We start from the raw sequence: 27,924 nt of genomic DNA on the forward strand, positions 1-27,924 counted from the left end.
AACTTTTTGGTATAGGTACCGATACCAAACCGATACCAACTTACTTGGTCAATTTGGTATTTCAATCGTAATGTGTTTGGTATTTTGTTGGTATCATAAACCCTCACTAATGTATAAGAGGCTAAGAAATCGGTAAAAAGTTGGTATTTCCCTTATTTTCCTAAGTTGGTTTGGTTTCGGCATTTTCCCGTGGTTTTAGTTGGTATTTGGTTTGGTATCGGTATTCCGATTTTCCGTGATTGACATCACTAGTCTTGTCATGTACATTGTACAGCAGATAAATAGTATCGACGTATTACGAGGAACACAATACAAGAAACACCTATCAGCCAAACAGCTCAAAAGTATAATCGACCTTGACTGTTGAAATGATACGAGTATGCTCGCGACTCACGAGTGACGAGTCCGTACAATATTGTGCATCCATTGGCAAAGCTGCTCGCAATAACTCGCCTGACAAACGAGGTTCCGAAGACTGGGCACCGCCTGCCTGCATAATCCGTTCTGGTCGAGGAACTCCTCCATTGTTAGACGTTTACCATTCATAGTGCCATTGTCTGATATGTTATCGTTTATTTGCAACCTTAAAGGCAGTTTAACACTCGGAGTTATGCACTGGGACATAAGACCAATGAAATTAACAGGTACCCAACCCATATTGAAGGGAAATATGACTGAAATGACGTTCACCAAATTCTCATCCTCAGAAATGATGCAATTAAATTTTACCGATCCCGGGTGTCACTGTCACGGGTAATTTAATGATTTCTAGTGACAATATTGTCCCGTCATTCAGACCCTTGCTCGATGCGTGACGACTGACGATTTCACCTAATGACGAGTACCCAGATGCCGGCATAACAGCGATTGTATAGGCAATTCTATATTTACGAAACAACAAATCAAATAATTTAGAATAAATAGTAAAACCACCACGATGACGTCAACAGTCTGCAGCTCGTAACTCGAAGAACATACCGAATATATGCAGCAGTAAAAGTAAATAGGTATACACTTGGGAATTGCATTACCGGTGCGCACCAATCAAGGTTGCAGTTTGCAACCGGCTTATCTGAATTATTCTTTGGACACGGACACGGCCATCGCCAACGGTCTTTGACCTCAAATTGTGTACATTTCGACATGAGAATAATGGAGATAGCTATTGCAGACATACAAAATACATACCTACTGAGGCGCTTTTCATTGGAACGGTGTAGAAGGACGCGAAATTTGACGGTGGCTGCGAAATGACTACTTGCCTTTCCGTTATCAAGTAACGCACGTGAGTATTTACATCGCGAGTTATTCATGAATCAATACTCAGCTATGGAGAAACGTCCCTTTCTTATTGTAGGGTTCCAATTGGTACGGATGCACTAAACCACAAGCATACACACATTCTACCATATTAGATGAAAGACACGGCTAACAATTAACACAACATCCTAGCACATTTTCACTTCATCTCCTTTTTAATTATTTGTTTCGCACATATGATTTCACTCACTAAGTGATGTCATTCGCTCATAAGCATAATGTAAATACTGAGATAAGGCTAGCATACTGTGATCGCTTCTAAACAAACACACGTGCATTTCAAAGTCAACTTTTTCTCGTGTAAAATGCACCCCTCTCTTGAATCCCAATAACGTCAGTCCTTGGGTCAGCTCCGTGATCATAATCATAGCAGCACAAGAAATAATCGGCGAACCTTGTCGGCCCGATGACGTCACAATGACGTCACACTTCTCACCGCTCCTCTGGGAGGCCGAGCACTGCGTCGATGGCGTGCACCACACCGTTCCCGGCCGTGACGTCAGGCACGATCACAAGCGCGTTGTCCACCTTCATCGACACTGCCGGATGACCAATGGAAGACGGAAGTGAGACCCGGGCGAAAACGGAACTGACATGGGTGGAGAGGTACTGATGATGTTGCCGAAGAATGTTAAAATATTGATAGCGGATTCGCACTACTGCAAGCAATCAAACGCAAAATCGTTTCAGTTTCGCACATAATTTGCTGACAAGTTCCGAAAGCCATTGACCACCTAAGGTGGAGGGGGAGGGAGGGAGGGAGACAGAGGGAGAGAGAGAAAGAGAGAGAGAGAGAGAGAGAGAGAGAGAGAGAGAGAGAGAGAGAGAGAGAGAGAGAGAGAGAGAGAGAGAGAGAGCTGGAGAGAGGTAGACAGACAGAAGACAAAGAAAGGACAGCATAGTAGATACTCAGCATCTTATTTACGTCCACTGCTCACCTGTGTCGCTGAAGACGCGCACGGTGGATCCGGCCAGCGTCTCCAGTTCCTGGAACGGCTGCAGGCCGGACGAGTACACACTGCCGACCAGCACGTGCCCGAGCAGCAGCTGCCGCAGCCGGCGACGGTCGCGCAGCAGCCGGCGCAGCTGCTCAGCCGGCAGCTGCGTGAACGCCACGTTTGTGGGAGCCAGCAGCGTCAGCGGACCGGCTGCCGAGGGAGGGGAAGGGTCACTTTTTAGTCTGTGTCGGGCGGTAGTTACTGTGGAATAGAATTCATCGCTTGTTTATTGCATAAACGATCCATGGAGCACCCCATCGTCTTAATCACGCAAGTGAAGATTTGATAATGAAATATTTAAAGACGCCGGAGCGGGGAAAATTAGCAAGCATGTGGCTGATGGGTGAAGGTAAACTTGACAAGGCACACCAACTGTGGGTCACGCAAACGCAGCAAACGGCCCTTCGGCCCACACCTTGCACCTTTCACTAGTTCGTTTCTCGAAATCCTCCCTACCCTCCGCATGCCACGTTTTTGGTAGGCATCTACTTTGTTATGCAATCCAATTATTCATTTTATATATTACCGTGTTTCATTACCTATATCATCATTGATAACGTGTAATCGCCTCAATTTATTTTACACTTCCATAGCCGTATTCCTCCCCCTCCCCCCGGCAGCCACCGACCTGTGGTGTCCGCCAGCAGCTCCTGCAGGCCGGCCAGCTTGACGGCCTCTATGAGCACACTGAACCTGCCGCGCGGGTCCCTGCTCAGGGTGCGCACCAGGTCGGCTGGCGGCGGCGCCAGCACGCCCTCGATGAAGTGCACCAGGCCGTTGTCAGCGGCTAGCTCGGCGCGCACCAGTCGCTCGCCGTTGGCCGTCGTGATGTTGGCGCTGCCGTACACGTTGTCGTAGGTGTCGTAGCGGTTGATGCGCAGGTGCGAGCCTTCGAGTGTCCTGGCCAGCAGCTCGTGCTCCATGTCTTCGAGGAGGGCGTAGCCCCGCAGCACGTGGTACTGCAGCAGCTGTGACGGGAGAGGGGGCGGAGTGAGTTAGTCCGGAGTGGCACGGTAGTCGAGCCGATGTAATCAGATATTCAAACACCTGTTAACATTATTACCGTAAGCAGTTATATCGCTAAGTATGATGATGCAATGATGCTATGCTGATGACGCGAAGTTCGTAATACCGCTAACTTATGCTAGCTTTTGTTACATATCGTAGATGAATGAAATAAAACAACGCAAATCTACATACAGCAACACTGACATCAGCGGACACCACCGCCCTGCCGGGTGGCTGAGCTGCCGCCTACCTTGAGCAGACTGTCCTTGCCCATGGTATCGAGGATGGTGTCCACTCCGCCGAGACGGTGCAGCAGCTCCCCCAGGGCCCGCTCGCTGGGAGCGAACAGCGTGTACGGACCTGGAGCGGACGGACCACGACATAGCATGGTTCAGCACATGGCTTGGTAGTGTGTAGGTGGGTAACACGAGTACATTAGGTTTGTTTGTTTGCCAATGTTGCCTGGCTTCAATCCATGTCTATATACGGTCAGGCCTGGCATCTTTTGCGTAATCAGTGTCCTCGCCTTTACTGTCCGTGTTGTTCTCGGTATGAGCTACCGCGCAGCACGCCATGCTTGGCAGATGTTTGTAGGGTGATGGGCTGTAATTATAGCCATTTTCACCCATGCGTGGTATGCTGCGTTTTGTAATCTATCAAAAAAGTTCGGAAGAGCCACCTGACTGCCGACAACAGGCGTCGTACCCGCATTGACCGGACCAGTGAGAAGCACGGGTGTGAGGCGATACGGCCTTTCGTAACACCACTCCGAACTGCACCCATTAGTTAGCAATTACCCACCATCGCGGCTGTCCGCTTTTCACCAGTTCAGTGCGCGCGCATCGAGCGGGCACTTCGACAGGCCCTTCCATTCTCCGCTCCCGTCACGCACAACACGCGTCACACGGGCCCGACCGTCACGTCACGGTGTGACAGTGTTGGGCAACAGGACGTCACCCGACCCTCGGCGCCCGTGCTCACCTTACGGGTAATTTTGGGGACGCTCTCCCCACATCCCCCCACGATCCATGAGCGTCACGGCTGGCTCCGTCACCGTGACGCTCGTCACAGTCGACCGTGATGTCACGGCGTCACACAGACAGCCGTGACGTCCGGCAGCGCGGCGCTCTCGACGTTACGGGGGAGTTTCAATTTAGTTGCTGGCTAGTTGATTCATTGTCGCTGTGTTCACGACGGAACATTGGGCACCTATTTGATCCAGGGCCTATTTTAACATGTTAACTGGGGGGGGCAAATGCCCCCGCACTCAACAGAATTGCCCCCCTAGTCGTCGAGATTTGCCCACTATAAAAATGGGCATAAAGGCACAGGGTGACAAACATACTACGTAACTACTGTGACTTGTTTTGCAATGGATGTCAAATGAGTCAGTCTGTAAGTAATGACCAGTGGTGTATCTAAGGGTGGGTCATATGGGTCATGACCCCCCACCCTCTTGGGGCCCGGGGACACCACAGGCCTGCCAGGGGCACCACCGGCCTGTCAGGGGCACCACAGGCCTGTTGGGAGCACCATCAACCTAGCAAGAGCACCATAGGTCTGCCAGGGGCACCACAGACCTGCCAGGGGCCCCACCGGCCTCGCAGGGGCACCACCTTGGGCCTGTCAGGGGTACCACCACAGGCCCGCCAGGGGCACCATAGGCCTGCCAGAGGCACCATAGGCCTAGCAAGGGCGCCACGGACCTGTCAGGGGCACCAGAGGCCTAGTATGGACACCACATGCCTGGCAGGGACACCACCGGCCTTGCAGGGACTGGGACACCTTGGGCCTGTTAGTGGCACCACGTGCCTGTCGGGGACACTCCAGGCTTGTCAGGAGCACCACAGTCCTGTCAGGGCCCAGGGGCACCACCGGCCTCACGTGGACACCACCGGCCTCGCAAAGGCATCATGGGCCTGTCAGGGGCACCACGGGCCTGTCGTTGGAACTTCAGGCTTATCAGGGGCACCACAGTTCTTTCAGATGCACCGGCGGCCTAGCACCATGGCACCATTTTTGGCCGAGGTCGCGATTCGGCGTACGTACCTATGTCGCCTCGCATTAGCCGCGCGTTTGCAGTCAGTCTTTTCGTGGTTTCAAACGTTCAAACATGGGATATGATGTTGGTCCATGCATTAGGGTGGGTGTCAAGATCACCGGAAGGTCAGGTCAGATCATTTACCTTTGATGACCTCGGTTCACATTTTCGAGTTTTATATGTTTCTAGGCTAGTTTTTGGAGCTGAATTCGAATTAAGCAACCATTTGACCATTTACGAAGTAGTTTTGGTGCCTTCGTAACATGTTACGAAGCTGTCAGAGGCGGTTGCCACCTACTACAAATAGTGGAAGGTGGGGTAAGACGGACCAGCTAAGGTTTGAGGCCGCATATCTTGCTACACTGCTCTCGTAATTCATATTATTTATAGTCTTCGGAATGCTCAATCCTTCCTCTGTTGATATGTGTAAAGACTAAATTTCAAATTAAAGACATTTAGGTGGTGGATGCTCTTAAAGAGGGACATGTCAAAAACTCAGACAAGAAAAAACGTGGGGTAAGACGGACCACCCAGCAGTGCCTGCTATCCGTTCATGTGTGTTACACTTCTGCTCTGTACTCTTGTAAGAAAAAGTAATGAGCCTTTATTCTTTACTCATGTGTGATGGAAGTGCAGCTAAAAGCTGGGAACATGTGTGTTAATTGTCGTTTGGCATGAATGCATGCTAACTGAGCACTTGCATGCATGGCTCACATGCAACAAAGACTCCTTCCTGAAAAATTAGCTTACTTAAACTTGTGTCAATGTTTTGGAAAAGAACTTTCCATATGCAGGGTACAATGGACCACCACAGGGTAAGATGGACCACAGTGGTCCGTCTTGCCCCATATCTAAATTCTGTCATTATCATGACGTATATGTCAAATAGCCCAACATTGCAAAACCTTGCCTTTCCTTAAGTGTGACTATAACTAAGTTTATAGCTTTGTTCTTCATAGTTAAGTGCAAAATAGAAACTAATCATGCAAGAAAGGCGCCGTAATTGAATCACCCGTAGACCTCTTATATAAGATCGGTTTGACGAAAAACAACATTTTTCTCAATAACTCAAAAGCTATGCATCCTAGCAGCATGAGCTCAAGGTGGCCATTGTTACGAAGGAAAACAAACATAGTGAGTGCTTAAAGCAGTAGATACCAGCAGTGGTTCAGCCGGGAGGGCTGGTGGTCCGTCTTGCCCCGCTGGGCCGTCTTACCCCACCTTCCCCTACCCGGCAGCAAAACCCTTACTGGTTGACCTGACCTGACCTGACCTGGCCTAAATGCATGAAGACATCATCTATGATCATAACTAACATGATATTTGTGATCAGCACCCCGAAAAACCATAGCAGCCACTCTTTACGACGCTCTAACAGGTCCCGATTTTCCCGACTTTTGGGTCAATGACCTGACCTGGAAGGTCAACCGATGACCTAGGACCTTAAAATTGGGTATAATCGGCTTCCTTTCATCACGGGCAACACGGTCGTTTTTTCCGCGAAGCTCTAGCTCGATCAGGGGCGAAACGGCAAGGGGGAGGGTCCAACGGACCCCCCCCCCCCCCCCTATACGCTCGCTACTGGAAACACCAATACGGGCGATTATTAAAGACAATTTTCCAGGTTGCCCCCCAGTCAAATTCCCTTAAAATAGGCTCTGAATTTTGATCCGTTTAGACCGTTTGGAATCTGATGAACTTTAGCAGTTGTTTACTAGTAAGAAGCTACCTTTCGAATGACATGTCGTTTGCTTTGTTGTTGTTTTTCTTTCAAACTCAAACAAATAGGTGCTCCGCCGTGAACAATGTTACTGGGCGTGTTACTGGGTGATGAAGAAGAAACGGGGGAGCAGATGCCAAAATCGATGTTTGGAAGTTTGCTTCTTCCGATGCGTCGTCATAACATAACTGTTGACAACAATTTGCATGCCCCTTCCCCTATTCGCGCCTTGCGGTCGCTGCAGTGCCTGAAAGCTATATAAAGCAGCTGAATGGACGTCACCTATCGAAGTGATCGCAGCCTCCGGACCTATTGTGCTAGTGGCATATTGTTAATGGCATTCTTCGGGTTTTGACCTCTCGCGAAAAGGCACTAAGCTGAGATACCTGAATGGATATGGATATCATGTATGGATAGGTTTTATCAGGGGAATGCAACACGCAATCTTGGATCTATTCGCAATTCAATGTTTTTTCGTTTAGAGTTAGATCTTGCAAAATCTGGAAATAGTAGGTAATGTCATATTGCCGAATTTGGACAATTACGAACGCTTCGTGCATGAACGATTAACGCAACTAAATCTGGCTCAACAATAACTGCCAAATCAATTTAAGTCAGTCAATAATCAATATCACACGCCGAGTTTGGCAAGCCAGTTCAAGTTCGTCAAGACAATTAACAACTTTATCGTCAAAACCAATGTAATTGCGATAACAGATAAACGTCGGGTGCAAAAAACGTTTCAGTTTCTAACAGGCGTTGAGACATCAAGTGCATTTTTGTGCATTCCCGTCGGACATGGAGGTATACGGTCTACGCCTTTCCGTGTCGCGGCGCCGATATACGGGCTCCGTCCTTCTGTCGTTACTCCCCGTCACAGAGCGTAACAGCGCTCCTCGTCACTCGTCACACGTCACCCGCCACGCCCGGCGGCGGCGGCGGCATGGGAAAGCTGGGCGCGCCGCTGACTGCACCCGAGCTTCCACCCCTCCCCCTCCCCTTCCCGCTGGTTACCCCCGACTCGTGACGCGTGCATATTTGTCAGACCGAGACGGAAGGTATAACGAGATCATCAGAAGCTATAAGATAATCATATTTAGGAACAGAAAACACGCCTGGAGATGGGTAGGAAAGCAGGTAACTAGGACTACTGTGGCGTTAGGAACAATCCGTAAGAACAAATGATGAAGAAAGGTTTTGTTTGGATCTATCATTTAAAACAGCTCGACTGAATTAACTCCAATGTCGAACAAAACAGGTTTATCAATGGGAATAGGAAAAAGATCTGGTTGGCAATGGCGGATCGCTCACAGTAAACATTGCTCTGTTTATCTGGGAAAGTGTTCGTATGTTATTGGTGTCTACCACGGCAACTTCTCAAACAGCGTGTCAGGATGACAGGCACACGAGGAGAAACGGGAAACTCTAACGCAGCACAACACGCTAACCTATTAAAGTGGTGCATTACAGAGTAGTAGTTCACACTACACGGTACCTACACATGCCGGACTTCATTCAAGCCCTATAAAATAGCAAAAAATGTAAAGAATTGCTTGAAATGAAACACAAATAAAACGGTTATTGGTATTGCGGTATAGCATTGCCTATAGGAGCGTATGAAATAAATTGGTTAAAGAGAAGCTTATTAAAAACAAAATCATGCCCATTTTCTGAATAACTATAACAATCGTCCCATTCGTCCCCTGACCCCGACCTACCTGTAGCCTCCAGAAGCTCCCGCATCCCAGAGAGGTCCATCAGTTTCAGCAGGAGGCGGGAGTCAGCTGCCTCGAGTACGTCGATGATGGTCGTCCCCTGTCGCTGCGGCCTCTGAGGACGGTGGGTGTCCGAGGAAGAAGCCTCGGGAAGTTGATGTGGAGAAGTTTCGCTGTCCCCTTGCTGTTGCGCCTCTTGAGGTTCGTCATGCTGATGATTTTGTTCTTGTTCTTGATGGTGCTGTTGCAGCTGCGGGAGCTCGTGATCGTCGCCCACAGTCTGCCGTGGCTCAGACTCCAATGAAGAATAGGACGATTCCAGCTGATTATCACCGGCATCTTCAGTACCATCGGCAGGACGCTCTAGAGTTCCGACTACGATGTGCGGCTCCACGGGGTCCTGCTCGGCAGTCCGACGATCAGCACCGTCCCCCGGTGGTTGGTGGTTCCTGTTGGTATGCCCTATAGCAGCCTGGTTGGACGGTTGAGCCAACACCAGGTGCGGCCTCTTCTCCTGGTGGCCTTTGGCTGTGACAGCGTAGTTACGAACCGGCGGGTCGGCCGTGTGGATCTCCGGAGGATGAGGCGCTGACACTGCCGTCGGCTTCTTCTGCGCAAGCTCGTGGCTCGGTGGGGTCACGTAGTTTCGGATGGAGTGACCGGGCTGGTCGGGGCTGGGCGTGTGAGCCGCTGGAGGTGCCGGCTTCTGCACTAGTCTGTCACTAGGTGCACGCACGTAGTTGCGAACGGGCTGTTCAACGTGTCCGGGATGTGGAGGCGGAACATCTGGAACGGTCGCGGGGTGAGCAAAGACTGGAGGCTCTTCATGACCCTGAATGTGTGAGGAAGCTGGCACTCGAGGCAGAGGACGCTCAGAGAGCTTGTCCACAGACGGAACGGCATAGTTCCGGATGGCAGGTGGGGGTAAGACGACTGGTGGATGTGGTTTCGGATGACCAGGCAGAGGATGTGGATCTTGATGTCCCGGCACAGGGTGCACTATCTCACTATGAGGAAGATTCACCAGGTGAGGTTTTGGAATGGGATGCACGGATGAAGCGTGCGCTGGGGGGATATGTGGGCGAATGTATTCTGGGGTGGGAGTTGGTGGGACGTACGAAGGACTAGGGGTCGGCGAGGCATACGATGAAATGGGGTTCGGTGATGTATGTACTGTGATTGGTTTTGGTGACGTGTATGAAGTGGGTGGCGAATATGAAGGGGTCGGCGTAGTTGAAGTGTAAGAAGGCGTCGGCGCTGGTGGAACATAAGACGGTGATGCTGAAGGATTATTTGAAACATACAAGGGGTTCGGTTGCAGCGACACGTATGAAGAGGGTTCAGTTGGCTTCAACTTTACCGGAATCGGAGACACATAACTCGTCTCGGTGTGAGTAGGTCCGTGAGGAGTTGGGGAGGACTCCACCTGCGAATAGCTGGACTGCTCTTCGTCTTCGTTAGCGGCACTGTGCGGATGCGTGGGTGGGTAGACCGGGAAGTACTCCGGAGAAGTCGTGGTAAGCCGGACTGGGTCAAAGGACAACTCAGTGGCTGGGTCGTACGGTAGGTCAGCGTAAGTGTCGGAAGGACCTGCCAGCGGAAGAACTTCTCGTGGAACGTCAAGCCATGCCGGGCGCAGGGACGGCTTGGGATGGCTAGTGGTCGGTCTGTGGTGAGGCTTGTGGACAGACTGACGAAGGGTCGTGTGAGCGAGAGGCCGATGGGTGGTGTCAGAAACAGAGGGTTTGGGCGGCTTGTGCACTGACGCGCTGGGTCGTGGACGCTTCACTTGCTGAGGGCGCTGAGGCACTACTCTGTGCTCCTTCGGCAGCAGGTGACTCGGCACGGGAGAGCCCTTCGCGATGTGTCCGTCGGAGGGAGAACGGCCGGGATTCCGGAGGGCGGGCGGTGGGGAGTTCTTGGTCTTTGCAGCACTGCCGCGAGTCCTCGACGGATGGCTGCTGTGAGTCATCGGTTTGGAGCTGGTCGAGGCGACTCCCTTCGGTGGACCATAATTGTGTCGGTCTGGTGGATGGAACTGGATGATGGTCTCCTCCTGCACAAACGGGAGGTGAATTCGGATTCTGGGCTGCTGCTTTGGCGGCTCCCACGGTTCGATCAGCCGAGGCTCGGCCCGCTCGCTGCTTTTGTCGGTGGCAGAGATAGGTGGAGAGTTGTAAAGAGAGAGGTCCTCCTGGTCAAGACTACGAGGAGTGACCGCTCGTTGCGGTGCCTGTTCAGAAGCAACATCTTCTGGCTTGGTCACATTATGCAGCTCAGTGTCATTGCTTGGTTTGTAAATGCTTGACGGCTTGGCGGGACCATAACCTTCTGCCTGTGGATCCGAGGATTCGATGCCTCCTCTAAGACTGATCTCCGCATGTGTTTCATACTCCGGAAGACGTCTAGACTTTTCGTCTGCTCCTCCTGAATATCGGCCATCATCAGAATGTTTCTCCGTGTCCGAAACGTCTACTGACTCAGCCGTGACTAAGACGTTATCTGTGTGCTCATGTAAAGAAGGTACAGATTCTTGGACTGTCTGTGCCTCCGGATCAAATTGCAAATAAGATTCCGATTTATCATCAAGAGGTGGCTGTAGCGTCTCGGGTAGTTCGGCGAGGTTATTTACATGTCTTCTAGAGGTAATCTTTTCGTTTGTGTCGACATGGTTTTTACGCTCCTCATCTTTGTCAAATAACTTGCGTTTGACTGTCGACGCTGGCGATTCAGTATTACTTTTACTTTCCTTAGAATGTGTGTCATCATCGAAAGGAGATTCGATGATAGTGGGTTCGTCGTGACCTTCCGTTGGTCTTTCGTTCTTTTCTGCGGGAGGTAGCACAAAGAAGCCGCTGTCCTGTTCCGCTTTGGCATTTGAGTAATCGGTGTCTAATGAGGCTTTATTTTCCAGTCCCTCCAGAGCTCTGCTGTTTTCCGCAACATCATTATCACTTAGTTCTTGTCCGTGGTCGTATTCTGTATAAGTGTCATACTGGTAGTCCTCATACTCATGATCAGCATTTACGTCCTCGTAATATTCATCAGAACTGTCGAGATCACTTTCATATTTATCATCATGAATCTGCTCAGTTTGTTCGAATGATGGGGGCGAACCTGTTTCACTTTTGGAATCGAACAAAATCAAAGGCGCAAGGTCAATTGACTCATCAACTATATTCCCTTCACCGAGCTTTGTTTTCACCAAAGCATCAGCAGTTTCCAGGTTAGTGTGGCTGCGTTCACGATGAATTCTGTGCAGATCCCCTGATTCTCCAGCTGAACTCCCGTTCGACTCCTGTAGGTTCAGTCTGCCCCTCAGTCTCTGAAGCAGGTCCTCCAGGTCCTCTTCCGCGTGCATCCGACCGCCCCGCTGTGCCCGGCTCTCCACGAACCTGCTGTAGCGTCTGACGGACAGCTCGAAGGGCTCCTCGCTGACCCGGTCCAGCGGTGTGATGTAGGTGGTGTTACCGTCCCCGTCCAGACTCTCCTGGTACACGCCATCAATGAGCGACAGCAGACGGCCTCGGCTGCGAGGATCGGAGTCGGCCTGAGCCCGGCGAGCTGACGCGTCTCCGCTGCGCCTCTGTGCGGCCAGTGAACCCACGGACTGGAGCTGCTCGGCGTCTTTGGCGGTCACCTCTGGACCGCTAAGGAGACCGTACAGGTCTGTTCTGGCAGCGGCCGACGGCCCATGGCGACCGGGGGACACGGGACCGTCACCGCGACTCGCCGCTGTAGGTTCCGTGTCCCCATCGACACTGATGTCCCTTCTGGGGACGCCAGAGTTCACCAGCAGACCTACCGGTTCGCCGTTGTCAGGGACAACAAACTGTGGCTGAAGAGCGGTGGCCGCTCGAACCTCGCCGGCGGGATTTGTGTCCGCAGCCGGAGGAATCTCGTCCGAACCGGAGTCAGACGGGCGAGTTCCAGGCAGAGTCTGGCCGCTGGAGTCATCCTTCTTTCCTGATACAACCTGGAAACGGAGCGGATAAGACGGTGAGCTGATTCAGTCTCGAATTGCTTCAAACAGTTGTGGCATCATTCAGACTAACTTTAGCCGTACACTGTGCAATAGTTGCCAACGACTAAATCTGATACAGGCATGAACATATAGCTAATCATCGACGTTTCCCACACTATTCTCGTAAAGACAAACGAACCGCTTGTTACGTTTACACCGAGAAAGGTATTCTGTCGATATTCTAAGCGGCATCGATTACGTTAAGTTGCAGAAACACCAATTATCTTAAACTGACAGTTACGTTCAGCTCGTGGTGACCAAACCGAGCCGCCAATTTCTCACGGAAGTGCCTGGCGCGTGTCTGCGGGCGCGCTGCAGCATTGCAGTGGCTCGGCAGTGTGCAGAGTGTCGTCAGAGTATACCGACTGAGAAACAAGGCCGGGTGATTCCCAGACCGGTTCAAACCGAACCTGTCACTCAACTGCCTGTCCCGCCCTATACTGAGATTGCAGGAGAGACGCCTCCTTTCAGCGGCATTGTTAACTTTTATACAAATTTATAACTGTATAACTCCGTGGTTTGTTGCAATGATGTTTTGGCTAATGCGCTGTAACGCGATAGTAATGTGGCAATGTGCATGCAATCACTGAACTGGATGGCTGGCTTTATCCACTTTTACATAACTGAACACTTGAGCTGATAATACAATACCTAGGCATTTGATAAAGGCTCGGGAATACTGCAGACTACGAGAACTGCTCCGATTGTTTTTCAATAGAAAAAACACAATTCTAGCGAATAGTGTTTGTCTATCTCAAACAACCTGCGGTTAACAATGCAGGCTAAATAACCAGTGTGGGTGAGCACTACTGCAGTCATCTTGCTCGACGGAGATTACCCGGAAGTAGCGAAGGAGTTCGTTATCGTTATGGGTGAGAGACTCCAGGTGTTCTTGTCGCTCACCAGTAACTGGTCAGACCACAAAACCACACAGCCACCATGCCTGGGAGTGTTCGGAAAACAAGTTATTTACCACTTCTAACCAACGCAACTGTTGGCACATGCAGCAAGACGAGATCTCAGCTAACTGCAAAGTCCGCTACCTGGACGCGAAGCCCTTAAAGTAACCTTAACATTAGTTTTGAGTTGAGATAGCCAAAATAGGATCCCTGGCTTGTACTTACCGATTTGAGCATTCAAAACATCGAGAAATGCCTCAAATCGAAAATATCTAATTTCAAAGTTGCAGCACTTTGGATTCAGAGGGGCTAATGCATTTGAATACCCCCTCTGAATGCGTGACGTCAGCGCAGATCTAGCGATTTTAAACCTTTTGCTAAAACGTTTGGTAGCACGCGGTGGTATATGCTGCTTTGCGCGCAACAAGTGCCGCACTTTCAGCTGCCAAACTATTGCTTCCAAATAAAGTCGCTAGGAACAGCGGGGATCCCAAAAAGTAAGCAAAAATAAAAGTCTTGAAAACCGGTGAATACTTTTCGGTGAAATTTGGTAGATATTCGTTTCCGCTCATTCTGAACCGAGCCACATCACTTTTATGACAATTCATTCACTTTTTTGAAGGTGGGAGGGTCCCTAAGCAACGGCCGGAGACCGAAAATGAAATGCTAACATGCCTTAACCCTCGCATGTGTTAGGGGGGGGGGGGTCGGATGGACCCCCCATGGTTTTTCGCGAATAACAAGCGGCCGATCGCGACCAAACTTTCAGTACCCTCGCATTGATCAATTTTACACCTACCCTGAAAATTTCATGACCCTGACCCAAAGGACCTTTGACCTGTGACCTCTTTTCCGAGCCCATGTTTGGCCGGAATCGCGATTTCGCGTATGTCGGCTCGCACTAGCCGCGTGTTTGCAAGCTTTTCGTGGTTTCAAACGTTCAAACATGTGATTTGATGCTACTCCCGTGTGTGTCAAGGTCACCTGAAGGTCAGGTCAGGTCATTGACCTTTGGTGACCTCGGGTGACCTCGGGTCACTTTTTCGAGTTTTACATGTTTCTAGGCTAGTTTTTGGAGCTGAATTCGAATTTAGCAACCATTTGAACATTTACGAAGTAGTTTTGGTGACTTCGTAACATGTTACGAAGCTGTCAGAGGCGGTTGACACGTACTACGAATACCCGTCACGACGCCTACTGGTTGACCTGACCTGACCTGACCCGACCTGGTCTAAATGCTTCAAGACATCATTTGTGATCAAAACTAACACGATATTCGTGATCAGCACCCCGAAAAAAACTTTGGAGCCACACTTTACGACTTTCTAACAGGTCCCGATTTTCCCGACTTTGGGTCATTGACCTGACCTGGAAGGTCAACCAATGACCTAGGACCTTAAAATTGGGTATCATCGGCTTCCTCTCGTCACGGGCAACACGCTCGTTTTTTCCGCGAAGCTCTAGCTCGATCGGGGGCCAAACGGCAAGGGGGGGGGGTCCAACCGACCCCCCCCCCCCCCTTCACATTAGAAGCTGGCAAACGCCGCACACATGCGAGGGTTAATTTTGATAACTTTTACTTTGACCTAACTTTTGGCATCATCAGTATCTTTGAGGTTCACAAAATTAGGTTTCCCATAACAATTTTTCTGTGGCTATCACTACACGTCGTTTGAAGTTTGGAAATAGGACGAGCGGAGGCTTTGGGCATAGGAACGCGGAGGGCTCTGTAAAACCCCTCCCGTCAGTCGCTCGCTTTATCGAATACTTATAGTATGTATGCTCCAGTCATGAGCGGGTAACGCTTCCGAGTGAAGACTTAAAACTGCTACAGAATAGCTCAGTTATCTGCATGGGAAATAGCCTAAGAAATTATTGTTATGAATGATTTAACAACATAGAAAAAGTGTTATCAACAGCTGAGGCTCGTCAGCTGTCACGGGCCATATTCATTGTAGCGTTGGGCAGTCTGGTCGTAACCGCCGAGAACCGACTAAGAACTAACCAACCGTGAGAGATTAAACACGCCGGTGCCGGAAGTGCTCTCGGCTGCTCCGTACTAAAACACAGCAGTAATTTCAGCTCACCTAAACGCATAGGGCACTAGGCGTTTTTACAGGCCCCAACGGTCGAGGACAGAGAATGATCGACCTGACCCTCAACTCAATCCATCGGTTCCTGATAGAGCTAATGCTTCGTAAAAAAAAACGAGCGTGCTGCACATGACAAGAGGAAGCCTATGCAGATTTTAACCCTTGCCGGGTCTTGGTGGGGTTGAACACCCCCTGTTTAACTCGGCTCCTGGACCACGTAGCGACACACGTTAACCCGCGCCCTGGTGGGGTCTGTTTATAACGCGACCTGGTGGGGGGGGGGCTATTTTTTGCCCCCCTCGTATCTCCGAAACTACTGGACGGATCCGCAAAATTCAAACGGCGTTCGAAAGGCCTGTCACATTTGTCGAAGGAAACCAAATTTCATTGACCTCGGGGTCACCGATGACGTCACAGGTCAGGTCAAAGATGAAATGTTTCACCGTTCACGGGTCTTCTAGGGAATGCGCTATAACACCGACGAAAACGCATTTTGTCGAGAATCAGCGGTAGGGCGTCAGTTGCCTAGTAGATATGTTGCTATTAGAGGTCACTGGCAATACCAGGTCAGGTCACAGGTCAGGTCACCAAGGGTCACAGGTCAGGTCACATGAGCCCAACTTTACTAAGGTTGTGTGATACATGTTTTATGGCCAATTTTTCATTTCTTGAGGTGTTGGTTATAAGACTATCAGGTACGGCTTAGGTCACTTTCTGGTGAAGTTCAGGTCAAGGTCAGGTCAAGGTCAGGCAAAAAAGGGTCAAATTTTAAAGTTGATAGTTTTGCATAAAATGGGTATTGATTCGATGCAGCTCGTCACGGGGAGTTTAATGGTGGTCTTTGTTTTGCGCTACTGGGTCTAGAATTGCTAAAAATTGAGTTTGAAAATTTGACGTCATCAATTTTGAACAGTTTTTTCGCTATAACTTCGCCAAAAAAGAGGTATCAATCTCAAATTTGGTATGTGGATGGAAGGCGGTAAGTACTATCACATATATTCCGGTTTTTGCGAAATTCAAAATTTTTTTTGGATGTTTCGATTATTATATCCAAAAAATCTATTTTTTGATTTTTGGGGGTCAAAATCCAAAAATTTCAAAAATCCGAGATAGCAGTTTCGTAGCCGTGTTCAATCTACAGCTTTTATGTCTTTATCATTTTTCTGTATTTGCAACTCTATAGGCCTGACAGCTCTTCCCGCGAAACCCTTTTTTGGGTCGAAAACGGCAGAACATGACGTCACTCTGACGTCATTTCCGGCCAACCTATCATAGCCTGTGGAAAAATTTTTCGTCACAATGTGTAAAATTGATGTCGGGGAGGGTACTGAAAGTTTGGTGACGATCGGCGCAGCGGTTCTGGAGATATATCGAAAAGTCTGGAGGGGGGGGGCAAAAAATAGCCCCCCCACCAGGTCGCGGGTTAAGGGGCTTGGCGAGAGCGCCAAAAATAATTAAGAAGAAAGTCAAACAATTTTTTAGGTGCGGTTAAGGGTGAGGGTCTCCCCATCAGAGGCCATTAAAGATCAAATTGCGCCTATGTCGATATTTTTGACATTGCGACGCATAACTGTCGGGAACGAATCGAGCTACAGCGCCGCGGAAAATGGGATTCGATAGCCCCATTAATAGTCTTGCTGATTAATGTATTCAGATTTCACCTAAAGTATAGCCTCCAGAGGGCAAATACTTTCAAAACTGACGATATCCCGGTAAAAAAATATGCAATAGCTTTCAACACCGTGCATGTTCTAAGTTGATTTATCCGCATCCCGTTCATTTTGTCGAGACGCGTCGAATGAACCATCACTTGATTTAAAAAACATCAATTTGAAAATTTGGCCCAAGGTCATGACATGACCAGAAAGGGTTGTATGACGTATGTGTACCGTTCGATCTATATCATCACTCTGAACAAATTTAAATCGATTCAGAATATCTCTGTCAAAAGTATAAATTGAAAACAGCTTTACTGTTACCTCTCACGGCTTACGGTGACCTTAGGTGTCTAAGATGGTGTCAGTCATGGGTGCAATTTTCCGGTTCAACATGCAATATGCATTCAATGATAAACTGTTCCAGTTTTAGAGTGTTTATAAGGGATTTCCACAAAAAACTTACGCTCAGTTTGCCATTATAATGATGAAGCTACAAAATTCACAATTCATCCGACCTTCGGTCACCGACATCGAAAATCCGAAATATACCTACGTTTTGCACACTTATTGATGCATCGTTTCTGCATATGTGAAAATTTAGGACCCAGGTCGTTCAAGGATAACTTGACCGAGTTGTTCGCCGACATCAGTGGTTTTCACCACGCGTATTGTCATGTTGTTCATATGAAGTGGTTGTTTTGTTTAGGGACGACAATCGGCCTTCCACAATCAAGATCTTCACAAAAGCGACGGACACTTAGCTATTAAATGTTTGTGAATCATTTGAGTAATAATGCGATGAAATGACTAACGTCATTGAGCATCGTACCTTTGACTCTCCCGTCACCATCACCGCCAGGGCAGCGGCGAGCACAATGACTGGTGCCGGCCTCATGTCTCCAACACTGATAACTATACGATGTCCTGTGTTCGCCCGGTCATACGATCACATCACCGTCACTGTGTTTATCAACAGCACTTCTGAGTACGGAGTATCGTCCCCACACACCAGGCTCCGCGACCGGTTACCTCCGGGCTCCTCTCCGTGCCTGCAGCGCACCAGCTCGCGCCAGACAGTGATCGCGACAGGCCTGCGGCACGCTCTCAGACACCCGGGCGGCACGCGGCACGCATGCGCCTACCACGGCCACTTTTCCTTTCGGCGCGCCAATGCGCATGGTGTCCCGTAACCACCAATTAGAGTGGCGCGCGACACGTTGTGTCAGCGCTGTATTCAAAGAGGACGCCCCTGGTGAAAACCCCGCCGGCCGCCTGTTCTTGTTCAGTGAGCGCTGAACGATCGAGCCGCGCCTGGTCGGCCGAGAAGCACCAGTCGTCGGACAATGCTGACGCCCCCGCACACAATGCCGGCTGACATTCTCCGGGTGGCGTTTCCACAATTGGATGGGTCTGTCGACGTTATTCACATGGTCACGGCTCCGAATCCATTGTCATTCTGAAACCGATCTGTCGGCTGCCCTCTAGAACAGAAAATAACGTCTGATTTCATGCTTTGGTGGCACAGAGACTGAAAGGAGAGATTTGTCCGTGGCAGAACAACTGTCACTCAGTTGTCAGGCTTGAAGCGGCCTGGCCCTGTGATGGGTTCCAGTGTGATAAAAACACCTTTTATTCACACTGATAAAGACACGTTCTTCTGAAGGATACACGCATCACCTATACCAACATTTCGGCATTGCCAAAAACATCAACAGTTACATACATAATAGTCATGGGCGTCGAAAGCGGGGGGGACGGGGGGATACGTCCTCCCAGTCGAGGAGTCCTTGGGTGTAGACTGTAGGTACAAAATAAACACCCAAGGATATTATTTAAGAAATGACTATTTGCAGCGGTCATTCGCAATAAGGAAGCCATGTAAACAGAAACAGACCTACAAAAGAATTTTGATGCTGGTCAGTTCGACGGTACACAAATAAGACCTCACGTGAATGTAGATGTAGGACCTTGGACCTATGTAGGTAGCGTAGGTCCATTCAAGACAACATTATCCGAATCCACGATCATGATCCGTGGCCTATTTGAATTTTTGGGGTATTTGAGCCTATCAATTATTTTTGCAACATTGACAAATAAGAATTTTATTTATCTCCGTTTCATTCGTTACGAATAAGCCGGCTCCAGCTCCGGTCCAAGTCAAGGAGCCGCGTCAACGCCACTGGCCTCTATAGTAACAACTAACAGTAGGTCAGACTCCAGCTCGTACCTAGGATTTCGCCCAGGAGGGGGCCACCTGGTCTCGGCAGGGGCCCCCCGCCCCGGGCCACCTGAGGCCCGGGGTCAGCCCAGACAGGGGCGAATCCAGAACCTTTCGAAGGAGGGGGGTTGGGCACAGTGGGTTTGTCCCCCTGCAGACGAGCCCCTCTGTGACGGTCTTGGATCTACGAAAATGTAGGAAATTGGTAGGCAAAATCTTGAAGAATCTTGGGCAAAATAACGTTTTTGCCTAAGAAGTGTGTATAAAACGCACGGTAATCGGTACCTATTTGATGAACGAGCGAAGCGAGCAAGCGAGTTAATTTGTGCACAACAAAAACAAGCGGCTCAATCTGGCCCGATACGACCCGGTCACTACCACTACTAGCAGCAGTAGCAGTAGCGGTAGCGGTGGTAACAGTATGGTTCGTCCTTGTGCTACAAATGGTATGCAAAAACTGAAGCCACACAGGCTATGTATTGTTTTGATACCTAGCAACAATTTAGTAGCTGACCACTCCAATAACTGAAAAGTCAGCTGATTTATTCTGTTGCATATACTGCGCAGATAAGACATACTCATGTGTTCGAAAGTAAAGTCAACTAATTAATAATGAAAACACTTTTTTCAATGTCATCCAGACTGAGGTAAAAGTGCAATCGTTCTATGTAGGTAAACGTCTTTTTCGAAAATCTTTTCTTGTCAAATCAAAATGCTTTTGTGACGTTTTAATGATGAAGACTCAGGCAAAAACGCCTCAGCTTCATCGACCTTGAGCAGGACTAATGCCTACCAACGATTGAATTGAACACATCCTCAAGACTGTTTGAGTCGATTACGCAAGGCTACAGAGGGCGACTGCGCTTCACCCGGCTGTGGCGTTGAGACCATTCTTTTCTCATTTTCGTCTTCGCTTGATTTCATTTGAACTCTAGAAGTTAAATTTGGGTGGACCATTCCTCATAAGTTGGGGACGCACAAGACAGCAAGTAATGGCCATGCACCGAGCTCTTTCCTCAGTCACTAGGTAGGTCGTATGAGGTTATATGAATTGTATGTTTGAGTTGACATCTCGGGGCGTAACTCATTGTTGTAAGTTGAATATTGTATTGGCAATAATGTAATAATTTTCACTTTACCATGCCAAAGATTTAATACTCTTTTTGTATTCAGTTGGGCAAACTAGGCGGCGGGAATCAAAATATGGAGGCATCAAAATATTGATTCTAGTGGGCGGAGCTTTGACCATATATGGGCATACGTGCAGACCATCACAGAAACGTCAATTCTTCAGCAACCGGCTACAATTTCAAGATAGTTTCTTCACAAAATGAAGAGCAACGTTGAAGCTACCCGCCAGGCACGAAACAATAGCCCTAACCTCTTAGGTTAGTTTAGGAAAGCGTCTTGAAAATAATCAAGATATTGATTCATCACGGCGGCTAATCCCGGCGAGAATCAATATTTTGATTCCGCAAACAGCTGGCTAATCATTATTTTGATTCTGAAATCAGCTGGTCTATCAATATATTGATTCTGCGAACTGACTTTCTGCAGATGTACTTCACTCTTCAAATTGATTTATGGAACGTTTCTTGTGTGCAAATAATGCAAATTCAATAAATTCATGAAGATATTATCAGCACAGGATCGTGTAATTTTTTTCTAGACCTTATTCCCACGGTAGACCAGGGATTTTCAGCACTCACCCTAGCTCCCTGCTCAAAGCTGCAAGCCTTCGAGGGAATGCGTGAAGGGAGCCGTGCTGACCTTTGTATAGGGGTTGTACTGAGTCGGAGCCGGAACCGAAGCCCGACCATTTTACTCGGAGCCGGAGCCGGAGCTGGAGCTGATTTTTTCCTCCGGAGCCGAAGCCGTCTGACATTTTCACGGCTCCACATCCCTGCTTTGTAGCATTGATTTTGAGTAAAAAAAAGTTAACTTATCGTCTTTCACGTGTTCATGAATGTGTTTCTACGCATCTGTGTCCCGTCCCATTTCTGTGGAGTACAGTAAGAGATATTTCGCCGAACAATATACTCAAGCCCGTTGCACAAATTGCACAATTTGAATGAAAATATGATACACGGATGTATTTGCATTCGCAAATAATACGATGATATTCATAACACATTTCACAAAGATCCCTGCAATTGCCACACGTTTGCCATCACAAAGCCCTGTCGTTGATGCTCACATCCCATGCAAAGCAATACTCACTTTTAGGACACGTCTCTTATTCAATATGGCTACGTATTTGCAAAACATGCAGTTAATAATATTTGAAACTGAGACCTAACCAATAAGACATACCGTGGACAGGTAAGAAAAACAAATAAACGTCTGGAGAATGACCTCAACGTCTCGATGTTGCCTAATTACAAAGAGCAATTTTCGGTTTCGAATCAAATACATGAAATAAATATAAACAAAATTTGTACAGATACACTCAATATAGGGTTTATGATTAGCACGGCTACCTAAAACATCAATCCTGTCAGGTTGAGCCACTTATGTCCACACCCAAAGCAGGTCGCTTTGGAACACCACAAGATCCCATATTACCACCGAAAACGGTCACCAATTGGTCTACTGATCAGCATCTTCAGAACATTCTCGACCGAAAAGCTATCAGTCCTGTCTGTGTTTTGGTTCGCTTCATTTGGGCTATGCGCACGTTTTTCTACTCCGGTTCTAGGGACGAGATAGCAGTCATCACGCGCTGCACCAGCTCGTTCTTTGACAGGTTGGTGACGCTGTCGTCATCCGGCAGGATAAACACGTGGCGCATTTCACCCTCGGCCCCGCCAGCCACATACACACTTCCTTACGTCATATTGTTTCTCGCTACGAGATCAAAGTTCAAAAGGTCGTGATGTAGGTAGTCTCCGCCCAGCCCGAGTCAGGTACTCCACCGGTTGGTCGGGTGCGGCCAGGTCCGCGCAACGCCGCCCTTCTTCGGTCGACGCTCTGGTTGACAGGGATGGCGTTGTCATACAGTTGCCTGTCGACTGAACAGCGATTCAAGACGCCATCCTTGACCCTCTGAAGCTGATCCCCGCAACGACCAGTGTTTGAGCCTTGGTTGACCTGCAGCAAACAACAGAACAGAACACAATAATTAGGACATTTGTGGACAATAAATTGGGAAACTATATGTGTTATTATTCTATTCGTTCAGCAACTATTAATTTTAGAATATATTCAATAAAAAATTAAATACTTAATGTCACTTAAATTTCCACTGAACGTCACCAGGTGCGCCAACAACTGTCATCTCATGCAGTTATATAAATTCTGCCAAAAAAGTAGATCTGAGGCCAGTTGTACCAACAGAAAAATAGGTGGCTGCCGGATTTTTTTTTGTCTTAAAGTTACTTCACATACAGAGCATGAACGGTACAGCCCTATCCGTTTACGTGCCCATCATGTAACGCTCCATATGTGAAGCAGTCTTTAGGCAAAAAATTCCAGCATGCAACTATTTGTGTTGATAAAACTGGCCTCTAAAATTAACTTTGGCATGGACAATCCTGAAAATTAACTATCCAGCATTCCCTGGACTGACGTACATTAGACACATAATTTTCTTGAAGATCACGCATAATGTAAATATGGCTTACACCATTCAGCAACTTGCTTTTGTTGCACTTACAAATTAAAGTTGTAGCAACAATTGGGTGAGTGAGACACAAGCAGAGGCTAAAACATCCAAATTATGTAAAATACTGGACATGCACTGCCCCCATTTCATGAGTCCACCCAACAATTCTATCATGTGAGACAAAACATTAGGCTTCTTGTAACTAATTTATACCGTAACTTTTAAAGGACATCATATTTCACTGAAATACTACACCTAAGACATCATTTTCAAAAAAATATAGCTTAAAAAGACAACAGAAAAGTGAGAAGGCGTCCCGCGCCGCTGACGTCGCTACCGCGCCATGTTCCTAAAACCATCTCTTAAAACGAGTTTTCGGTAAGAAACGTTAAGATCACATGCCTGAAATTGAAAAACACACTTCAAAGTATCTTAAAATGTGATCCATTGTTACTTACACTTCAGAAAAGGTCGCTTAAACAAAATAAAACCGGGAGCACTACGTTGCATCCAAACACCCACGACGCCGGCGCGAAATGGCGGGAACCGGAAATCGTGGCTAGATACAAAGAAAAAGAATATTTCTTATAAATGAATTATACAACTAAATAACGCATTTTTTATTTTCTTTTAGACAAAATTATGAAAAAATGACAAAGGCTCGTCGTTAATGATAAACAGAGCAAGTTTTAACAGCACGTTTTTGTTGAATTATGGCGGCAAAATCTTTATGCCATCCGTAAAGGTACGCGCGACAAACGGCTGATAGCCATGCAGCGAAAAATTGAAGCGGGGAAGTTTTTTGTATTGACTTGGCGAAAAATCTCGCCGTCATGGGGGTTATTTCCGCCGTAACGGGTCGTCTGAAGGTGGGAACGTCCCAAATTGAATCAAAATATTGATTCTATGCCCATATATGGTCAAAGCTCCGCCCACTAGAATCAATATTTTGATGCCTCCATATTTTGATTCACGCCGCCTAGTTTGCCCAACTGTATTCAGGAATTGAAGGATGATAGCAGACGCATGGTTCCGCGTGATGGATCAATGATCTCAGTGGATCTTGAAGCAAAGTGCAGGTTAGGATCTATGATCCCACCAGATCTGGCATGAAAAATTCATCTTGGATCTATGGTCTTACAGGATTCCACCAAATTCAACATTGAAAACCAGGTTTCCAAGTGTTTCTATGTGAATGAATATGTGCCACAAAACCATGGATTATTTCTCGCAATCACATAAAATCACTTAAACAGAATGACATCTGTGAGTTACATTTGAGTATTTTTTTATTTCTGTTTTGACAAAAATGAGTAAGGTTCTTTGATCTTACTGGATCTCAAGCAAAAAAAAAAAGACTCAGAACTTTGATCCCTATAGATCTCTGGATAAATTAAAGAGTTGATATATGATACCTTCAGATCTGAGATCAGGATCTGTGGGATCAGATCCCAGATTAATTTTCATGGATCCATGCACATGTCTGGATGATAAACACTAAGGCGTATTTTCATTGACTATAAATCAAAATTGACAAGAGGAGACCCCATACAATACCCCATACAAACCACTTAAACCCCCTACAATACAAGAAATGAAATGCCATTGAGAGAAGAGTCACTTAACATGTGACACTGACTGCCACCACTTCAGAACCAATGCCATGGCAGGTGATTACATGTCAGATATTTGCTGCATAATCAGTTTGACCTACTCAGCTCAATTTTTAAAATGTCTCACATAACAAATACCTACTATCAAACTTTACCTAACCCAATTTGATACCCACTTTATATTTACTACACCTACCATGCTACTTGCTAGAATCTCAATAATATAACACCAAAATATGAAAATAATTAGATACTTAGATAATTATTTCTCCATTCAATAAGAATGCAGTGAAACATGATATTTTTATCTTACTGTTCTATCCATAAATTGAATCATAACTGGACTGGTTAATGCTCTTTCTTTGTTGAAATACCCTCAAATGTACCTACCTGCTACCTGCTGCAAGTGTAATGCTAATTTCTAGGTTTATAGGTCCTGAGTGTAACACAGGACAGGCCCCTTAGGTCATTATGTGCATTAACATCATTATTGTGTGATTTCAGTGGGTATACAATGACATCCAATGGAGCCCAAATGGAGATAAACACCTGCACAGCACCCATGCCCTGAGCTGTGTACTTGCAGCATTAGCACACTACATTGGTCCCATCATCCTTATCAGCTGGGATACCCAACAGTTGCCCAATGTCTTACCTATTCAGAGCTTTAACCTGCTCAGTGACTCGACTGGCCCACTGCCCCGACTGGTCTAGTCCAGTGCTCTGAGATGTCCAGCGCCCTGACCTGGCCAGTCGAGTCCATCACCCTGACCTATCCAACACCGTGACTTACACGCTCAGCGTCAGCACCCTGACCCGACCCCTCTCTGCCCGCCAGGCTGGGCGCCGCACGCTGTGCGGCCAGCTCGTGGCCGGCGACGCGGCTGGCGCACACCCTGCCTGACCTGCCGTACGACTACGGCGCCCTGGAGCCCGTCATCAGCGCCGAGATTATGCAGCTGCACCACTCGAAACACCACCAGACCTACGTCAACAACCTCAACGTGGCAGAGGAGAAACTGGCCGAGGCCGTCGCCAAAAGTCAGTGAACGGGTGGTGGAGGGGGCTGGTGGGCGAAATCGTGCGGTAATGTGGCCAAACTTTTTGTTCTTATTAGGGTACCGATGTTACACGCTGATGACAATATCTTTTTTTTGTGAAATCAGATATATTAATTTTAAGACATTCGATGTCCAATTTATGTATGTTGTGATGTGTGTTACACTTTGCTTTCCTGTTTTTGTTTGCTTTTTGTTTTGCAGCTAGGAAGTGTTGCCTAGATTTCATGACCACCTTCGTAGGACCAAGGACTGAATATCTTGGCCCGATACGCGATAGCATTGGGCGCTGTCGCCCTTCACTTTTTTGCCTGCTGTGTACGAGTCAGGGCACTAAAGAGTTTGAGGTACGACTTTGTGTGAATCGGCATGGTGCAGTCACATGTAATCACATTTATGAATGCCTGCAGACGACACGAGCACCATCATTTCCCTGCAAGGAGCTCTGAAGTTCAACGGCGGCGGACACATCAATCACTCGATCTTCTGGCAAAACCTCTGCCCGGGCGGCAGCGGTGAGCCCGAGGGTAAGTCCAGTGACTGGCGGGCTCGAGAGTTGGTCCAGTGGCGGGCTCGCCCCGAGGGGTAGGCCCGGTAATCCGACTGTGAACTGGGGAGGACGTAGCTAATGTCGATCATATTCTATAAAGTCGTGCCTGTGTTATGTTGACCCGTGCATGTTGTACAGCACGGCATAGGTTTGCTGCATGCAGTGGTATCAGCGGCCTGTCCCGTCATAAAAAATGTGTCGTGTATTGCGTGCTACATAAACGTCACATATTGCATGGACACCTTTCCTCGCTGAGGATCCCTGACCACCGATGTGTGTCACTACTGCTTCAGGCGAGCTGATGGCAGCAATCCAGCGCGACTTCGGCAGTTTCGAGGCACTGAAGCAGCGCCTGTCGGCCGCCACCGTGGCTGTCCAGGGCTCCGGATGGGGCTGGCTCGGCTACGACAAGGAGACCGGACGCCTGCGCGTGGCCACGTGCGCCAACCAGGACCCGCTGCAGGCCACCACCGGTGAGTCGGCCGGCTGGCAGAGGCTGATCGATGGCTGGTTTTGCGGACGACGTGATAGTGTGGCGTGTGATGTTCCGTCCTTCACGAGTTTGGGTCTAATATATGTCTGATGCTCTTATTTGCGACAGGTCTGGTCCCTCTGTTCGGCATTGATGTCTGGGAGCACGCCTACTACCTGCAGTACAAGAACGTGCGACCCGACTACGTCAACGCGATCTACAAGGTTGCCAACTGGAAAGACGTGGCCGGTCGGCTGTCGGCGGCCCAGAAGTAAATGGCAGCTCCTGTCTCGTGTATGCGGTAGATGGCGCCACCCTGCCGAGTTGTGCCGTGGTTGTGCGCCGGTAGTCGTCACTATTTTTGGTTAATGTTTGTGGTTGGTGACAGCGCTCGATAATGAATTGTTTTGTACGGACTATGCGATATTTCAGTCATTGAAGTCAGTCTGAACAGGGCTTTGGTCGGGCCTGTATGAGGCGTCAGATGCCGGAGTGTTCGTTAGCTTCTAAAGCATTTTGCATTTGGACAGTGATTGCTGGGATTTGGGCTGACATTGGTATTCTGGACAATATATTATGCTGACCTTGCTACTTCCATCTGTTGTTATGATTTTTGAGTGATATCTAGTATGCAGTTCAATGATATATCACGCGCAATGTTTTCCCAAAGGAACGCGTCATGAAAGGTAGTCGTGCAGTCGATGAAAGACGCGCCTGCAACAACACTTAAATGCACTTTTAGCATATGCCGAAGTATGCCTTTAGCATTAGCGCGAGCGTTTGGATTTGGATTAGGAAGCTTTTTGGATTAAAGGCATAATGTTGAAGGCAATTGGTCAAAGGCTTCGGCCACGGACGTATAAATGTTACGGGTCATATGCTAACTTGGGCAGTATGCAAACTACCCGGGCAGTATGCATACTACCCAACAGC

General features: G+C 48.1%; 2 protein-coding genes and 1 long non-coding RNA gene across 3 annotated transcripts; 1 reads left to right on the top strand and 2 right to left on the bottom strand.

The window, feature by feature from the left end:
* Positions 1-1,626: 1,626 nt before the first annotated feature.
* LOC122363589 (bromodomain-containing protein 4-like) lies at positions 1,627-18,763 on the bottom strand. Its single transcript, XM_043333050.1, has 6 exons — positions 18,306-18,763; positions 8,806-12,778; positions 3,577-3,686; positions 2,947-3,286; positions 2,246-2,468; positions 1,627-1,909 (listed from the first exon to the last, which is right to left on the bottom strand). The coding sequence occupies exons 1-6, from the start codon at positions 18,369-18,371 to the stop codon at positions 1,753-1,755; spliced, it is 4,869 nt and encodes a 1,622-aa protein (XP_043188985.1). The 5' UTR covers positions 18,372-18,763; the 3' UTR covers positions 1,627-1,752.
* Positions 18,764-20,442: 1,679 nt separating this feature from the next.
* Positions 20,443-27,582, top strand: LOC122363579 (superoxide dismutase [Mn], mitochondrial-like). The gene is made up of 5 exons (XM_043333034.1): positions 20,443-20,721; positions 25,750-25,952; positions 26,380-26,496; positions 26,813-26,992; positions 27,121-27,582. Exons 1-5 carry the CDS (start codon positions 20,687-20,689, stop codon positions 27,264-27,266), a joined length of 681 nt encoding a protein of 226 aa, XP_043188969.1. The 5' UTR covers positions 20,443-20,686; the 3' UTR covers positions 27,267-27,582.
* Positions 21,775-23,959, bottom strand: LOC122363580. The gene is made up of 2 exons (XR_006253390.1): positions 23,757-23,959; positions 21,775-22,784 (listed from the first exon to the last, which is right to left on the bottom strand). It is a non-coding gene; the product is annotated as an uncharacterized LOC122363580 (long non-coding RNA).
* Positions 27,583-27,924: the final 342 nt, after the last annotated feature.

The sequence above is a fragment of the Amphibalanus amphitrite genome, unplaced genomic scaffold, assembly GCF_019059575.1.
Source record: "Amphibalanus amphitrite isolate SeventyFive unplaced genomic scaffold, NRLGWU_Aamphi_draft 000628F_arrow, whole genome shotgun sequence".
In the NCBI taxonomy this organism is placed as follows: domain Eukaryota; kingdom Metazoa; phylum Arthropoda; class Thecostraca; order Balanomorpha; family Balanidae; genus Amphibalanus; species Amphibalanus amphitrite.

Excerpts from the sequence above, each read along its gene's own strand:
- LOC122363579 (XM_043333034.1), top strand. The coding sequence starts at position 20,687 with ATGGCCATGCACCGAGCTCTTTCCTCAGTCACTAG. Across the intron at positions 25,953-26,379 it reads GGCCGAGGCCGTCGCCAAAA|ACGACACGAGCACCATCATT; the intron begins GTCAGTGAACGG and ends GAATGCCTGCAG. Across the intron at positions 26,993-27,120 it reads CCCGCTGCAGGCCACCACCG|GTCTGGTCCCTCTGTTCGGC; the intron begins GTGAGTCGGCCG and ends TATTTGCGACAG.
- LOC122363589 (XM_043333050.1), bottom strand. The coding sequence starts at position 18,371 with ATGAGGCCGGCACCAGTCATTGTGCTCGCCGCTGCCCTGGCGGTGATG. Across the intron at positions 12,779-18,305 it reads TGGTGACGGGAGAGTCAAAG|GTTGTATCAGGAAAGAAGGA; the intron begins GTACGATGCTCA and ends CTCCGTTTCCAG. Across the intron at positions 3,687-8,805 it reads GGAGCTTCTGGAGGCTACAG|GTCCGTACACGCTGTTCGCT; the intron begins GTAGGTCGGGGT and ends CGTCCGCTCCAG.